The sequence below is a fragment of the Plutella xylostella genome, chromosome Z (genome assembly GCF_932276165.1).
Source record: "Plutella xylostella chromosome Z, ilPluXylo3.1, whole genome shotgun sequence".
In the NCBI taxonomy this organism is placed as follows: Eukaryota; Metazoa; Arthropoda; class Insecta; order Lepidoptera; family Plutellidae; genus Plutella; species Plutella xylostella.
Genome location: NC_064012.1, coordinates 1,043,976 through 1,061,264, shown reverse-complemented (window position 1 = coordinate 1,061,264; position 17,289 = coordinate 1,043,976). Strand labels below are relative to the sequence as shown.

Sequence of the window (17,289 nt, the reverse complement as noted above, 5' to 3'; positions counted from 1 at the left end):
ATTAAATTATTATACATTATGTATTTATACCTAGGTTCTTTTACGCTAAGGTTAATTAATTTAAGCCCCTGTTTCACAATGTCTGGTTAGTGGCTACCTGTGTGATAAAATGCATGCTGTTACTGTCAAAAAAATAATAACAGAGAGTGACAGCATGTATTTTATCTTACAGGTAGTCACTAACCAGAAATTGTGAAACAGGGCCTTAGTTGTGATTGAAGAAATTTGTACATGAAATATTAATTATTTTGTATAAGTATTGAAGATGATTTGTGTTTGTTGCAGGGTCCGCGTGGAGTACTACGTCAATGAGAACACGTTCAAAGAAAGACTGCAACTATATTTTATTAAGAATCAACGATCAAGTAAGTACTTTCTTTTGATATACATACCTACTGACCCACTGCTGTGCCTCATAAAGGGAAAGTACCTTAAATACTGAAGAGAGAGAAATTATGTTAATAACATATTTTTTTGTAATTTTAATTTTGTAATGTAATGTCTCCGTTAAGCAGAGTTTAGCAGACGTATAATAGGTACTCGGCCATGACCTTCATGTGGCATTCCAGCAGCCGTGTGACAACCTCAAAGTATATAAATTAGTTAGTTAAAGATTCAAATCTAAAATATTTCCTGTTCTAGTACAAAATCCACCCGAGTCCGCGTTGTTCTATGACAAAATCCATAGAGAAAGGATAAAATAACCAAAATACACCCTTTTGCGTCTGAGATTTGAGTAGAATTATCATGTGACAGCGTCGTAGATAAGAACGGAATAGGTTCAAAGACTCGCGACCGATGGTTACTCTAACTTAAGAAAAAATATCTGTTTTGTAGCTCCGCTGCGCCAACCACGACTAGCGACTCTATCTCGTTGCATTAAACGTATCGATAGCATGAAAGCTTTGGTTCGTTAGTTTTTTCTCAAGCTGAAGTACCCCGCCACCGACATTGCTGTTTTATCCTACATCGTAACGCCGGCGAGGATTCCGACAGAACATCGTACTCATGCCTCCTCAAGTACAGATGTATTCTGGATGTCGGGGTAGCTATGTCACGTTCCCTAGTTACGAGCTCTTTGGCCTTGATATAGGTATTATGTTAGCATCAAATCATAGCGGGCAGATTTTACGCCTAGCATCTTGAGAAATACAGAATACAACATTGTTCAATGGTTAAACGTTTCTGTGATTCTTCATCATCATTATCAGCATCTCAGCCATAGGACGTCCACTGAACATAGGCCTCGTTTCCACCTTGTACGATCGGTACTTACCTAAGTACTGCTATTCTCGTACCTTGACCAATATTGTCAACAGCTGCTCCTGAGGCGAAGATAATTTATTAATCTTACCTTCAATACTCGACTCGACTTAACTAGCATGTCCTTATGATTTACCTATGTCCTAATGATGGTAACAGCGCCACCGATACGAAACACCGGTAAAAGGGGGTTTAAAATTATTACACAAGTTCTATCTTTACATATTCTCATGTTCAAATGCTTTCATAGAACACCCTGTAGATATCGAACAAGTAGGTACATAGCACCCAATCCGCCCGAGGCTAGTGGCTATTTTGGTGGAGAACAGTTTAAAATATTTTGAATAAAATATTGGCATGCATGAATAATTAAATACCTGTGTCCGATAGATTCGAGATAAGTAAATAATATAAATTGTCACCGTGTTATTATAGTTGCCACGAGCAGACGGCAATAAGAGCATGTTATACATGAATGGAGGAGCATCCAGGTCAGCGTATTCTGGCAATGATCCAATGTTTTGTATTGAATCACATGCCTCCATTGTCTGCGTAGTACCTGGTCTAAGTGTTGAATAGAAATTGTATACGAAACATAGTCTGATTGGCATGAATAGAATATTCTTTATTTGTACACGCAGGCATGAATGAGTTGGTCAGCCTTTTCTGAAATGGATCTCGTAATGGTACAATACAATCAGAAAGTAAATATTTTTCGAAACAAATTAATAACGAAACTATATAAAGTTAGTTCAAAACAATACAACACAACAGTTTTTGAAAGTTCTTAAGTGCCTAAATAATAAATGAATGATCAGCCAATCATTAGTAACTGTCGAGTACCTAGACTACCTAGGTAATGCGGAAGTCAGGTCCCTGTCTGTGCCCTGCCTAATTAGCCAGCACTTCGTAATTGATCACTCTGTTAGTTTAATGCACTGGCTCTGGAGCGTCGAAGTTTCAGGATTTAGGAACTATTACCTAGTTCTAGTTTCCATCTACGAGAATAGCCGAGTGTGTTCTGAGTTCTGAGGGGTCCGTACAGCTTACGGAAATGAACGAACGAGGGCTTTCATTTCATGCTATCGGTACGTGTAATGCATTAATAAATAGTACGAGATAGAGGTATGGTATGTTCGTATGGTCATTGGTCAGCTATTCTTAACTACTTTTTTCATTAAGTATTAAATTGATTTGTTAAGTAGATTAGTTTATTAACTTATTGAGAAAGAGCGTTCATCCCTAATACAGGTTCTGAGAACTTAAAAGGGATGTACTTTAATATAGTTTAAGACTATATACCTACTTAATAAAGATTTTTTTGATTTTTGATTTACTTAGCTTTGGGGCGCTGAGCTTACCAAGACGCTCACAGATTGCATGACATGTCTCGTTCGTCCGTTTTTCTTTAGCTAAAGTGACCCCCCTGCAACAATTGCAATGTATCAATACAGTGCCCGGTGCAGGTGTTAGTACATAGAACGTCTGGCAGCACCTAATGGAATGGTATTACAGCGGCTTATGAAATAGCATGGGAGGAATTGTATCTCTGTGGAGAGAGTTGGGGAATGTTGAGCCGTTTAAGATAATTTTGCACTATTGTTAAGGACTTGTTGTTTTGTATGATGAATGTGAGGATGATGTAAGTTTACCGATGATCAGTTACTTCTATGCTAATCTTTAGTATTTATAAAATTTACTTTCTAATTCTCAACAGAATATAAATTATTTTGTTAATAATGCTCAAACGGTAAAAAAAAATCTGTTACTATATGTATACACATTACAGATCAGCTGTACCGCGAGTTAAAAGTTAAAATGGAAATTTCACATTGAACCAACAAACGTTCATTGTTTATTAGCATTGCATTATCAAACGCTTCAATTGTGTACTATAATGACCGCATGAATTTCAAAAACCACATTAAATTTGATTATTAACGTGAAACCTGGAATATCGGAGTGGCTGACCAAATAAGTTGGGAGCAAACATACGAGCGCGAGAGGAGCTGCAAACCTAATTACAGATTGATGGCGGCTAGCCTGCAAACAAACGACCCACACACACAAACGTAATTTAACCTAACTATTCAAACATTTCAAAACACATTAATTACACACTTACTTTGTATAAAGCGCGGAATATTTACATTAACTTTTAACGTTGGCGTTCCTAGCCATAAAATTATATTTACCGCTTCAAAAGTCCTCTTGTGATGTTTACTTCATTCGCGTTTGATATGTGAAGTGGTGAGAGGGGTCGCGTTTGAGATCCTCTGCGAGCGTATCATGCAATTATGTGACAGAAGGGTTTGAGCTTTCAGCGCTGCAGTGGAGTAGAGTGTCGGGCGCCCACGTGCCCGCCGCTGCTGCACTATGCGATACCACACTACAGGTGTTCAATTGACAAGGACTGCTTGCAAAAATTGAGTATTATACCCTTCGATCATTATACCTCTACTATCACATTTCAACACTAACTCATAGGATACTCTTGGCGTAATAGCAAGGGAGGGCTCTTAAACTTAATGGGTACTCAGAGTGCTTAGTTGCTGATTACTTTGTTGCTGACTAATAATTAAGCAAGCCGGGTACAGTTTTGCACGAATCGCCGACCAAGTTATTGAATTTTATTGGACAGTTTCATCAAAACAAGATTACACAACACAACCCACTACTAAGACCGTATTCCTGATTTACTAAATAGCTTTAAATGCTGAGCTAACTACGTCTTTATTGTACAATACTTAGGAAACAACCTTGGAATGGCAATGCTTTGGAACATGGTCCTTGTATGGTTTGCAGCGATGGAGTCACCCCCCTGAAGCTACAACTTTGCCTATTTGCCCCGCCCCCGCACTGCGTGACAAATAACTTTGACTTGCTCGGTATTAACTGCCAAACTAACTCAATGCAACAAACTTGATATATACATATAAAGTGTGGAACTTTATGAGTGAGCTGCTCGTCATCAGACCAATGTCTCCTAAATTAAAAGGTCTAATTCTTACTGCAGAGAGCAGTGAAAACGCAGATAGGTAAATGCATTAACATGCAGCTAATAAAAAAATTAGGCTTTTTTTTACCTGTGTATAATTGTATATCCCAGTCGTAGAGCTATTAATACTTAGGGACCGGTTAGACTGTCAAGAATATAGGTCATCAAGTTATGAAGCGATTGACCTGACGTGTGTGCCGTAAGATAGATACAGTATCCGTGAGTCCATGGAAGAGACGGTTGAAAAAGGCTTCGTAAAAGGGATAACGACCGTAATAATTCTAGATCATTCCACTACCTAGCGCAGCGGAGCTCTAAATTGATGCCATTGACCCTCGCTCTGATCTGGTTTTTAAGAAAAATATGAAATTTCCTAGACCTTCCTTCAGTGAAATGGGCAGAGGAGAAAGGCAGGATGACGATAACAAAATGAGGTATCGGTATCAGACATTGAGTTGGCCATAGAAATGTATCAAATATGTATATGTGCTTACATATAAAATATGTATTATAGGTACATATTTATCATAAATACCAAAGCTTCTTAATCTTTGCGTATTGGTGACAAAACTAGCGCTGAAAAGTTGCCTCCTCAAGTCACAATATTCACAATCCTTTCATGACTATGACAAAATCTAGTCTAGCTAGTAATTACCTAGGTTACCTACATACGGAACACTCGCACTAATGTTATCGATTAAGGAAAAGGCAGTTGTGTGTCTGTCGATCGCATTGGCAGCCACAGTCACCAACAGTACACGCATGATGTGGGTGCCCGTGGACCGTGCTGTCTTCATAGTTAAGTATAATTATATAGGTACTTACTGTAGCTTAAATGTCACAATTTCTTCTTCTTCTTCTTCTGGTGCCTCTCCACTACTGGAGGTTGCCGGTCAGCTCTGCATACTCCTCTCTATGCTTCGCCAAGCGCATCAGCTGTTCCACGCTGGCCACTGGTCACAATTTGGCTTTATAAATAAATAGAGTTCGTAGAATGGTTATAAATACCATCTCAAGATAAAGGTAGATAAACAAAAGGTGCATTTTTCATAAATGTATTTCTGTACCTGCCAATCTTAAACTTTGCTTACTTAGAGCGTCTCGCTTAAAACATGTAGATCCGATGCCTTGGGAGTTCTCACCGCTGTTAATTCGCGCGCCTTAAAAGTTGAATTGGAGTGAAGTTTTCCATCCAGGCTGTATTCTAATATACCTAAATAAAGCTAGAGACAAAGGGCGAAAATGAAGTTGGTTGTATTTGCATTTGTCCGACTTTTTTTGTGTCCACTGCAGTTGAGTGAACTAGGCTACCGGGGACGAGTCACGAAGGCCTGTGCCCCACTAACGCCACAATCATTACCATTTCCGCGAACAAGCCCACTGTAAAAATACCATGTAAAGTGTACTTGAGTGTTTATTTAAATACGTGCCAAAATGTTATGTTATCCTAGTACCAATAATAATTGGGACAACATACAGTGTAACAAGCACACAAATACCTTATTACATAAATTTTAACAACAGTCAGTTAGGCGGCTAAAAAAAACTTTGCATTAAAAGTTTAAGCACTATGTCAGTTCATTCATTTGAACATTTTAATGCACTTTCATCCCTTCAGACGAGTTGGATAATAAAAGTATTTATAACCGTCAAACTGGGAGTAAAATCTCAAAACCCTACAGCACTGCTGTAACTAGCCAATCAGAAAATTATTAAGGTCAATGGTGGTTCGTTTAACCAATCCAATTCGAGCTTTTAGGCTCTTGCGGTTTCCCTTCTAATTAGCTCTATGCTGGAAGACCCATTACACGCCATGTGCATTTCTCTGGTTCCTAAACGAATTGCAAGGGTGCTACATCGTAAATGTAACGAGTATGTAACGAATATAGCATGCATAATATTATGTAGGGCAGCTAATGCACAGTTTGTCACTTCAGAATTAAGCAGAAGTGATTGGCTGAATCCCTATTCATCCATGCTTAGGTGGATTAACTACCATTACCAAATCATTAGGATGATTCCTCATTTTGAATATGTTTTTGCTTTGTTTCAGGTTTACGCATTAGGATAGCTAATTTATTTTTCAAGATCCTTGCGTGCGTGCTGTATATCTGCCGAGTCTGCGCCGACGGAGACCCCATCACCGCCTCCTGGTGAGCCCTTATACTACCCACTGGAGATGAGACCTGAAGGTCTAGCACGAGACGCAAGACTCGCACGATAAGATGTGACAATTTTTTTGCACCACTCTCAATCACATCGCGCGGCTTCAAGAGCGAGCGCGAAGGAAAATTTTTGTCACGTCTTGACGTGCGCTTCTTGCACCCCGTGCTAGGCTGGCAGGGCTACCTATAGAGACAACCCGCAAGAGTTGACTGGAGACAGGCCAATGACATGATTATGCCTGAATAACGCAATGTACTCCTGTGAAGTATCAAGTTAACTCTTGCATGAAGGGTGTTCATAGTTACAACACTTACTATATGTTTTGTAACTATGAACACCCTTCATTGTAGTACCTACCTATGCACATAAAGCTGCACGAAATCTCGAGTGACGTATAACCTATTCCTTATAATTATAACGTATAATAATATAATATAATATTGTTGGTATAGGTATACATCCAGCGCCACCCTGGGAGATCAACTGACCACTAATCTGACAGGACAATCCTAGAGTGCAAACGTGCAAATCCTATAGTTAATCTATCCTCAGTGTGTGTCACTGGCACGATAAGACGAAGGTGACAAACGTTATCGTACTATTCTAATGCAGCAATGCAATAAAGGATCAAATTAATGTATTGCAATATTACCTTCACAAAAAAGTTTAAAATAATGTTAACGGCATGTGCTATGTGACCTTTATACACAGGTACGTTATTATTCTGAGCCCTACATACATTAACCGACACGACGCCGACAGAGAGTAAATTTTCCGAAGCGAACATTTAAAGGGCAGAAATTTTATCGGAAGGTCTCGCAAAACTTTTTCTTCGGAGTAGTCGAACATGTTACCCAACTTAAGCACTCTCAGAGACGTACTGGACTGAATGTTTAAACCTGGTTGAGTATAGTTTACTGTGACACAGTTCCTTAATTGGCCCTCTGGAGGAGTTGGTATTTTTATATGGCGGGAACTTTATTTATTATTCTGCCTAGGGATGGGAATGAGCGCAAAAATACTTAATTAAAAAGTTACCGAAAAAGCTTCACTTTGCCTGCAGCATGCAGTGTGCAAAAATTACGTTTTTAATCGACCAAGTCATCCGGTTCTAAAAAGAGTTGCGGGAAAACGCAGCGGTTAATTGAATTAAAATACTATTTCGCTGAAGCAACACCGAGCGGCACCGGCGGCAGCGCCACTGAGTGTACTTCTGGGGTCCGCGATTATGATGCAGGAGACACAAAATATACCTAACTCAACATAGACTGAAAATTTACAACAAAAATCTGATATGAATGATAACTTTAAATGAATCAATTGTATCACGCTTATTATTATGGAACCTGTGCCTATTCGGATATATCGAGATCACGTGCCTTTAAATTATGGGGTCAAGGCGTAGCGGCTTCAACATTCATAGGTTCCAGGTTCGATACCCAGGTGGGACCTTCCATTCATGGTTCAAAAAAGTGATAAGTTATACCTAGTGAAACAGAAATTATTGTATCGGCCGGCATGCCTGACATTCGGCTTTTAAATTTTCGAACTCGATTATCATCAAAAATTCACTAGTTGGTTACACGTCATTCTTCGATTTCGTGTCTTTCGGCGAACAAGTTGTGGAGGCGGTGGAGTTAGGAGCTTTCATGTAGTCATGTGGTTCCGCAGCCTGGTGGGTACCAACTGGGCTGGAAACTCGATAGCCGCCGCCGCCGCCGCCGCCGGTCGCATTTGACGAACATTTGTGATATTTGCCGCGTGTTTATTGGATGTGATGTACGTGAACCAAATCTATGCTAGACTGACTTGGATTTGTATCTGGTTTGCTACTTAGGTACACAGGTACGTACATAAATTAACTCGGAAGCTCTTTCTTTACCTTAATTTCAGCGACTTATGCCGACTTAACTTACTTTTTCACGTGACTTTTTACTTTGGGGTTATTCTTCCCGATTTTGCTAAAGACACCCACTTTCTTACTATAACACTTTAGCAACCCCGTTACAAGAGAATAGTCTCGCTTGTGAGAGGTAGGCCTTCGGGCCCCGGCGGCGGCACGTTTCTAAGTGCTCGAGGTTACCTTGTTATAATGAGCTACATCTGAAATACTCACCGCACTTCAAATAAGAAGCCAGAGTGTTGTAATTAGACAAGGGTTCAACGTACACTTTCTGAAGATCCACCATTAAGTGAAGATATCTACTTCCTAATTTATTTAATGAAAAGCTGGATGGAGGAACGCAAAAAAGTTCGTTAGGCAAACAGAGCTTTTATGAAACGAAAATATAATTCTTAACGGTAACGGAATTCTGTAATAATAAAATATGTTACTAGATTATAAATTATGTTCGTTTTATGCCCCAAGCTATGACTGTGAATATTTACAAAACGACATGAATTATTTTGCCTTATTTTGCTAATTTTAGGGTGAGGGCTATTTTCTGTATTTTATTGAGATATATAAAAAATAAACGCTTGAGAGCTAATTATTTCGATATTTGCCAACTTCGTAGAATAAATACCTACCTAATCTCTAATTTTTTATTGGAAAGAATTCTGACATTTTATAAGTGATGCTACTAAAAAAGTTCTTTACCGAAAAAAGAAAAAATTGCGATCCATTTCTGGGCAATAATTTTTTCTTAATATTTTTATACAAAAAGATAAATCTAAATATTTACTTGCTCAAGTAAACTAATAAAAAAATAACAAATATTTCAATATAATAGCTGTTCCCGCGTGCTTCGCTTCGCCTTAATAAGTTTTCCCGTGGGAATTTCGCATAAAAAGTAACATAACACATATGTTACTTTTTATGCGGAATTCCCACGGGAAAACTTTGGAAATCCAGGGTGTCAGCTAACTCCATTCTAAATTTCATTAAAATCGGTTCAGCCGTTTTGACGTGAAGAAGTAACAAACATACACACATACATACATACATACATACACACATACACTTACAAACTTTCGCATTTATAATATGAAGTAGGATCACGACTCACGACCAATGTATCGAATTAATTTTAATTGCTTTATTTTATTCTTTAGCATGGCATCACTTCCTACTAAATTCAGGGATAATAAACCTTTTTAATCAATTTCAAAAAAAGATTGTCTATTCGGTAAGTACATATATGTTCGGAATGTATGTAAGATTATTGGAACTGCACCATATTGACATCTGACAATATATTAGGGCTAATAAACAAATATTCAAAATTTTATAAATGTTTTTGTACCTATGTATGTTTATATGCTTGTTGGTATGTATGTTTGTCCACGCATATCTCCGAAACGATTACGCCCATACCACAAAGTCTCAAGACGAAAGTCTTTGATCAGTGTGTCCTACCGGTTATGACCTATGAGGCTGAAACGTGGACACTTACAGTGGGACTGGTTCACAAACTGAAGGTCACTCAGCGAGCTATGGAAAGAGCTATGCTTGGAGTCTCTCTGAAAGATCGCATCCGGAACGAAGTAATCTGACAGAGAACTAAAGTCACCGACATAGCTCACCGAGTTAGTAAGCTTAAGTGGCAGTGGGCTGGTCACATCTGTCGAAGAACCGATGACCGATGGGGTAAACGTGTACTGCTGTCTTACTCCCAGCGATGAGTCGCTGACACAATTTCACCTGTATCGCTAATTTGGTACCACCACCGCACATTTTAGACGCACAGTTTGCTGTGACGTCACGCAAGCCAGTCAGTGCACACAATACAATTTTATAGAGCGACATCTCTTTTTTTCACCTCTATTCAAATACGAATGCAACATCGGCCTGACATCGACGTACTACGGCTACCGTTTCAAAAAGAATAACTAGTTGTTTTTAGATATATTTTCTACGACAGCGATAATTATATAAGATAATTGAGATTATCTTTAATTGTATTTTGCACTGTTTGTGATATATTTAGGTACGGTAATTATTTCTCACCCTAGGTAAATCCCCTTTTAATTTGGAGCGCCGCACTTAATAAAATGGATACAGGGACTAAAAAAAATATATTATAGTCTCAGATGTTCAGACTCGTATTGAAAAAGTGCCCAGCCCAAAAAGGTTTGTGATCTCTGATTTGTCTAAAATTGATAACTGTCAGAATTCCGTAAGATTACTAATTACAGTGTAGTTGACTTATTTTGTTATTAAATTTGTAAATAAACACGATGTATTTCTTCCTTCTCTTAGGAGGAAATGGGAGGTTGGCCTCCCAATTCCTCCGCTACAGCTGCAAGGCGGGCAACAAGACAAGACAGTATCCTCGGCCAAGCACTCGTTCAATTGCTAGTAGTAGTGCTCGGCCGAAGATACTGTTAGAAGGGCTAGCACGGGGCGCAATTAAGACGTGACAAAAGTTTTGCATCGCGCATCACGCAGCCTCAAGAGCGAGCGCGACGGTCAACTTTCGTCACGTCTTAATTGCGCCCCGTGTTGAACCTTCAGGTCACTCTACTCGGTAGGTGTAATCATCAAACCTCTTATTTCCTCTCAGCTACGGCTGCAAGGCGGGCAACAAGACGCAGTTCGAGTACTCGGCCAACCTGACGGAGGAGGAGTTCCAGGAGCACCCCATCATCAACTGGGACGGCATCATCTGGGTCAACCGCCCGCTGTACCTGTGGATCGTGCAGGTCATCCTGGCTATGATCTCCTTCACCGAAGCCATACTGCTCGCCTACTTGGGATACAAGGTTGGTTGACGCTGATCTTTGATTAAGTGCCAATTTCTCCATAGTGGTTTAGAGCATAACCAGGGATTATTGCTTGACTTTTGACACATCTCTCAAGAATTTAATATGGAGATGACGTATAATTGATCAACCTTTCCCTGGTTACGATCTAACCGACTATGGAGAAATTGGAGCTAAAGATGTAAGAACAAGATGGTACGTCACACATGCTGAAATAAAGCAAAAAAACTGTCAGCACTTTGTTTACTGTAGGCAAACTGTTAGGTTACAAGGCGTGCGCTGCGTGCAAATTGCGATGCAAATTGCGTGGAGTGAGCGCAAACCAGCTAAAAGTGAACACTCGGAATATCTACTAACTCAGTCAGTGACGAACTATTTCCCTACCTAGAATTAGAACACAGCGTAACAAATTCCTTGTAGAGCAATACAATTGTTAGTTTTGGTATCATTATTTGTGCAACGGTTATAATACTAGTGCAACAGTTATAATGGTGTCCTATCTACACTTTCCACACATAAATACTTTGTATATTGTGTAATGTAGGTAGTAAAGTAGTAGGTCTAAGTACTAAATACAAGCATCAGAAAATTATCTATCATTACACACGTACAAATTCTGAAACGTATCGCCTCGGGTCTTTTATAAGTAGATAATATATATTTATTTGTTAATGAATCCCCAGACGTTATCCCTTAGAGCCGTTGACCGACGCCTACACACAACATTCCTATCTAGTCTGCACATATCTCACTTACCTCACACAATATACCTACTTCTAGGCACTTAAATAGGTCTCAAACCACTCATGTTCAATGCTGACGCACTAAGTACTAGACACTTATGGGAATACAGCGATACGTGAATACCATATGCCGTGCTGTTAGTTAGTCTGACGCTGACGGGCAATATCGCCTGCACAAATCCAGTGACAGCTAAGCGGTTCGATCTGAAATCAGCCTTCTATTCCGCCTATTGGGGTGACTCACCTACCTACGAGCTGTAAAATGAACAGTTAATTAGTTTCCGAACGACACAGTTCGATAGGCATCCACGAAGTATTACGTACAACGCTATTATGAGTGAAAAGAAAAGGCGCGTCGTTTTGTTGTGAACATTTTCCATTCGCCTTTGTATTCCTTTGAACTTGGATAAGTAGGTAGAAGAAAGAGCAAACGGCTCCTTTGAATCGGTTGTCTATTCTGTGTCTCAGCGAGGTGTTTGCGGGGGATTTAATCATGTTTGCGGAACAACACTTCCGTCCCTAGACCTGTACCGTCCACTTGCGACCGGCGCACCGGACGAACGAAAAACTAAGTTTCGGAGCGCTGCGTTGTACTGCAACCACGACTCTATCTCGTTGTATTATAAGTGCAGTTTGAATTGCAGTTCCAGTTTGTTTTTTGTCAAACTAAAGTAACCCTCCAGGGCTGGTCGCGTTTGTGTATATTGGTCCCAAAGTATTTTCGTCGCTGCAACATAAAGTGCACTATAGTGACGTCCCTGTTTATTGGAGCCCCGTTGGAGCGTTTATTTTATTTTGTGTCTGTTTTATGCGATCAATTGCGATCTATTCTCGGATTTAGAAACGTTCTGGAAAGAGCTTGACGGTCCGTGATATAATTATACTTACCAAGATTATAAGATAGGTATATTTTTAAATGTGGGACATCACTTAGAAGGCATCCCAAAAGTTTTGAACTCTTCTAGCAGTTACCATTTTGATGGAACATACCTACTTAAAAAAATATTCTTTCATATTCATAGTTTGCATTTGATAGGATAAAGACCAACACTCATCACACTTAATTATTTTCCCTTGCTTTATATCCATCGTCACACATTACTACAGCTACGTATTTAACTCCGCAGGGCAACATCTGGCAGCAGGTCATGTCGTTCCACTTCATACTGGAAATGGTCAACACCATCCCGTTCGCACTCACTGTAAGTACCTTATATATAAAACTTTAGATACGATTTAAAAGTATAACTAATGCAAAAATTGCTATAAAGTAAATAGGTACTTATTCTGGATTTAGACACAGTAATGCAAAAATGGGATAAACAAGCCGGGCTGCATCGCATCGCTCATTATAAGAAATATAATATATGAAAATGCGGCCTTCTGCGTCCCAATTACAGTCTGCTTCAGTTCAAACAAAATGTAGTTAAATTATTACTTTCAGTACTTCACAATATTTTGATTTTACAGCGAATAAAAATAAATTTTGAAATGTATTCATTGGGATTTCAGCGTATTTTGAGCAGAGACCCTTCTTCTGCGGCCCGTAACTCTATTTTCTTCATTCAATAGTATGAATATCTTTAATTTCCATCCCTGATTGTGTAGTTGCCGTTCCCGCCGCTGCGCAACCTGTTCATCCCGGTGTTCCTCAACTGCTGGCTCGCCAAGCGATCGCTCGAGAACATGTTTGTAAGTACTCACTGATAACTAGATAGATCCAGGCTAATCTGACTGGCTCTAGTGTTAAGACACGACTAAGCATAAGGATCACTGTGTAGAGATGAAATGAAATTCCCAATAAATCATAAAGTCGTACAATTTAGAACTAATAATTTCAGTTTATACAGAGCTGGTAAAATATTATTTTTTTACCTAAATGACAAGAATTAGTGAAGTAACAAACACCCGAGTCCGCGTTGTTCTATGCAATCAACATACCTAATAGGTACTGGGATTAAAGTTTGTCTTTGTTTCCAGAACGACCTCCACCGAGCTATGCAGAAGTCGCAGTCGGCCCTGTCCCAGCAGCTCATGATCCTGTGCGTCACGCTACTCTGCCTCGTATTCACCAGGTAATGGAATCTATTTCACATTAGAAAATACTAGACCTTATACATATACAGGGTGTTGCAAAAAGGGTATACTAAGCCGAAACCAGCATGTGCAGCATGTTATGTCTAAGCCTGAAACTGAAATCAGAATTTCAAAATTCGCGAAAAAAAATATTCATTTTTCATAGAAACTTAGTTGGTCACGTGACTTTTTAGTTAGGAGTATGGTATATCTCTCCATATTTCATACAACACGAGACCTTTTAAATTGTAACTTCCTTTGTAAAATTTACGATCATCAGAAAATATTTATGCCTACGATGATTAAAAGCATTTGCCTTTGACTTTTGCACTTTGACATAAACTCTTCCCCCCAGCGTGTGCGGCATCCAGCACTTCCAGCGCGCCGGCCACCGCCACCTGAACCTGTTCCAGGCGACGTACTTCGTGGTGGTGACGTTCTCCACCGTGGGCTACGGAGACTTCGTGCCGGACATCTGGCCCTCGCAGCTCTACATGGTCATCATGATCGGAGTGGCTCTGGTGGTGCTGCCTACACAGGTACACGGCTGCTTTTGGAGGTTTTTGGGAAGCGGGGGGTTTTATGAATTATGGGGTTTGGACGTTTGCTGTGGTTTTTGGTTGTCAGACGAAGAGGATTTTAGAATGATTACTTATTCGAAGAATAATCTTGAATGAGTTACCTAGTAAAGCTAGCTTTTCATTAAACTACGTTGATTTGTAAAGAAATTACTTAATATAATTCCTTACTTACTACCGATAGTTAAAAACAAACCTATAAAACCAGAACTCAAATGCTTTGAATGGAAATTATTTAATACGCGACTACTTCTTTGTAATACTCGTACCGTTTATGCTACATTTTATAACAAGCTAGGTACTCGAAGCCGGCACGAAACCAAATGAGAACGTTTATAATTAACGTTATTTCTGTTATTAACCCAGTATGTTACTTAACCTATACTGAGGTAGGGGTCTCCATTTACTGGTATTGGCCACTTGTATGGTTATACTGAAGCATTCTGCATGAAAATGGAAAATGCATGTATGCTATTTTTATTGACCTTAAAAGAGCGTTGAATTCAAAATCAAAGCTTTACTATCTTTAGTGCTCTATTTGGGAGGCCGACGTAGGCGACATCCATTACGGGGGCATTGTTTATGCCTGAGCCTATAGTAGCCTGAGTAGATTCGCTATAACTATTATGACGCAGGTCTCGGTTCGAATCCCAGTCAAGAAAAATTTGTTCGTTTGGATTTAATAACTCCAACGCATGCTAAACCAATGTCACTAAACTTGTAAAGGCTAAGGGTGAGTCCACACGAGCGTAATCTTGTTATTAATGAAATGCGCGTATTCTGACAGAAATATGTGCGCGGGGACGAGGAGGGCGGAGAAGTTACTCGCATAATTCCAACAAAGCAGGCATGAAACTACAATTAATAGAAGCCAATTTATCTGAACTCAGACTCAAACTGAAAGCCCTCCGAAAATAAGAACCTCTTTGTCAAAACAGTTACAAACGCATCCTTTCAATATTCAAACCTTTCAACATTTCACACCAGTTCGAGCAACTGGCGTTCACGTGGATGGAGCGGCAGAAGCTGGGCGGCTCCTACTCGTCGCACCGCGCGCAGTCCGAGAAGCACGTGGTGGTCTGCTCCACGACCCTGCACGCCGACACCATCATGGACTTCCTGAATGAGTTCTATGCACACCCGCTGCTGCAGGACTACTATGTGGTTCTGCTGTCCCCGATGGAGTTGGACACGACTATGCGCATGATCTTGCAGGTCAGATTTTTCTTGCAAACTTTTGAGTTTGGTAGCGGAGATGATAGATGATGAGGGTTTGTAGCAGACGTTGTTGCACCGCCATTGCTCGTGTTATATGTCGTTGGCTACCAAATCCATCCATAGAAATAAATACCTGCATTAGAAACAGTGGTGTTGCGACACGTTTTCTGCAACCTTACCTAGTCCGGTATCAATTTCCATTTTTATTATGTTAATAAATAATGGTTGTATCAGAGATTTTTGAAACCTATAAGGTCTGCACAGAATTAGTGTTTCGAAACAGATTTTCACATATACGAGTAGGTACGAGTAAAGAGGCTCAAGCATTAATCTTGTCTAGAAACTAAGTGATTGTCGGTAACTCGGTAGCAGCGTTCAGGGAATAATTGAATGATTTTCAAATGAGGAAGTAAACGTTATTGTGCTAATTAGATACTCTCAGAGCTCTACGACTGTAGCTATTTACCTAATCACGGTATTACTCTCATCAAAAGTGTATCTTCTTCTTGAAGTCTACTCTAGGGGAACAATTTTCAATTTACCACATGAAAGTGGTCAAGTAGGTATTACTTTAAGGCCTTGTTTCACAATGTCTGGTTAGTGTCTACCTGTAAGATAAAATACATGCTGTCACTCTCTGTTATTATTTTTTTGACAGTGACAGCATGTATTTTACCTCACAGGTAGCCACTAACAAGACATTGTGAAACAGGGCCTTAGTGTTATTGACGACTCCAGGTACCGATTTGGGCTCAACGCGTGATCTACATCCAAGGGTCGTGCCTGAAGGACACGGACCTGATCCGCGCGCGCATGAACGAGGCCGAGGCCTGCTTCATCCTGGCCGCCAGAAACTACGCCGACAAAACCGCTGCTGATGAACACACTATCCTGAGGTATATTATCTCCTTCTTCTAGTGCCTCTCCACTATTGGATGTTGACTAGGTATATTATACACGTGCCAAAATACTTAAGTTTCGAAATTATTTGTACAGATATTATTCTTATGATTACATTGTCGTTGATAATTTTTCGATTGATACTCTCACAGATCTTGGGCCGTGAAAGACTTTGCCCCCGACGTCCCGCAATACGTTCAAATATTCCGGCCCGAGAACAAGCTGCACGTGAAGTTTGCGGAGTTTGTCGTCTGCGAGGATGAGTTCAAGTACGCGCTGCTGGCCAACAACTGCACCTGCCCCGGAGCCTCCACCCTCGTCACCCTGCTGCTCCACACCAGCAGAGGACAGTGAGTTCCAAGCAACGACCAGAATAGATAAACCATTAATACCACTGTCTAAGGTTAAAGCTGTACATAAACAACATTTAAATTTCAGAGAAGGGCAACAATCACCGGAAGAATGGCACCGCCTATACGGAAAATGTTCAGGAAATGAAATTTACCATATCGTCTTAGGAGATAGTCGCTTTTTTGGAGAATATGAGGGCAAAAGTTTTACGTATGCTAGTTTTCATTCACACAGAAAGTAAGTATTGGTTTAATACTTTGGACGTACGCATAGATTGTAAAATTACATGTAA

At 39.9% G+C, this 17,289-nt stretch overlaps 1 protein-coding gene across 7 annotated transcripts in view; it reads left to right on the top strand.

Moving 5' to 3' along the window:
* The window catches only part of LOC125491180 (potassium channel subfamily T member 2), a 73,898-nt gene that overhangs the window by 46,518 nt on the left and 10,091 nt on the right, over positions 1 to 17,289 (top strand). For all 7 annotated transcript variants that reach the window (XM_048632482.1, XM_048632483.1, XM_048632480.1 and 4 more), the window contains exons 3-13: positions 286 to 365; positions 6,315 to 6,414; positions 10,933 to 11,131; positions 13,002 to 13,076; positions 13,483 to 13,566; positions 13,855 to 13,949; positions 14,306 to 14,489; positions 15,516 to 15,743; positions 16,485 to 16,642; positions 16,799 to 16,996; positions 17,085 to 17,234. In XM_048632482.1, coding sequence (XP_048488439.1) covers positions 286 to 365; positions 6,315 to 6,414; positions 10,933 to 11,131; positions 13,002 to 13,076; positions 13,483 to 13,566; positions 13,855 to 13,949; positions 14,306 to 14,489; positions 15,516 to 15,743; positions 16,485 to 16,642; positions 16,799 to 16,996; positions 17,085 to 17,234 — 1,551 coding nt within the window. The remainder of the gene's footprint in view (positions 1 to 285; positions 366 to 6,314; positions 6,415 to 10,932; positions 11,132 to 13,001; positions 13,077 to 13,482; positions 13,567 to 13,854; positions 13,950 to 14,305; positions 14,490 to 15,515; positions 15,744 to 16,484; positions 16,643 to 16,798; positions 16,997 to 17,084; positions 17,235 to 17,289) is intronic.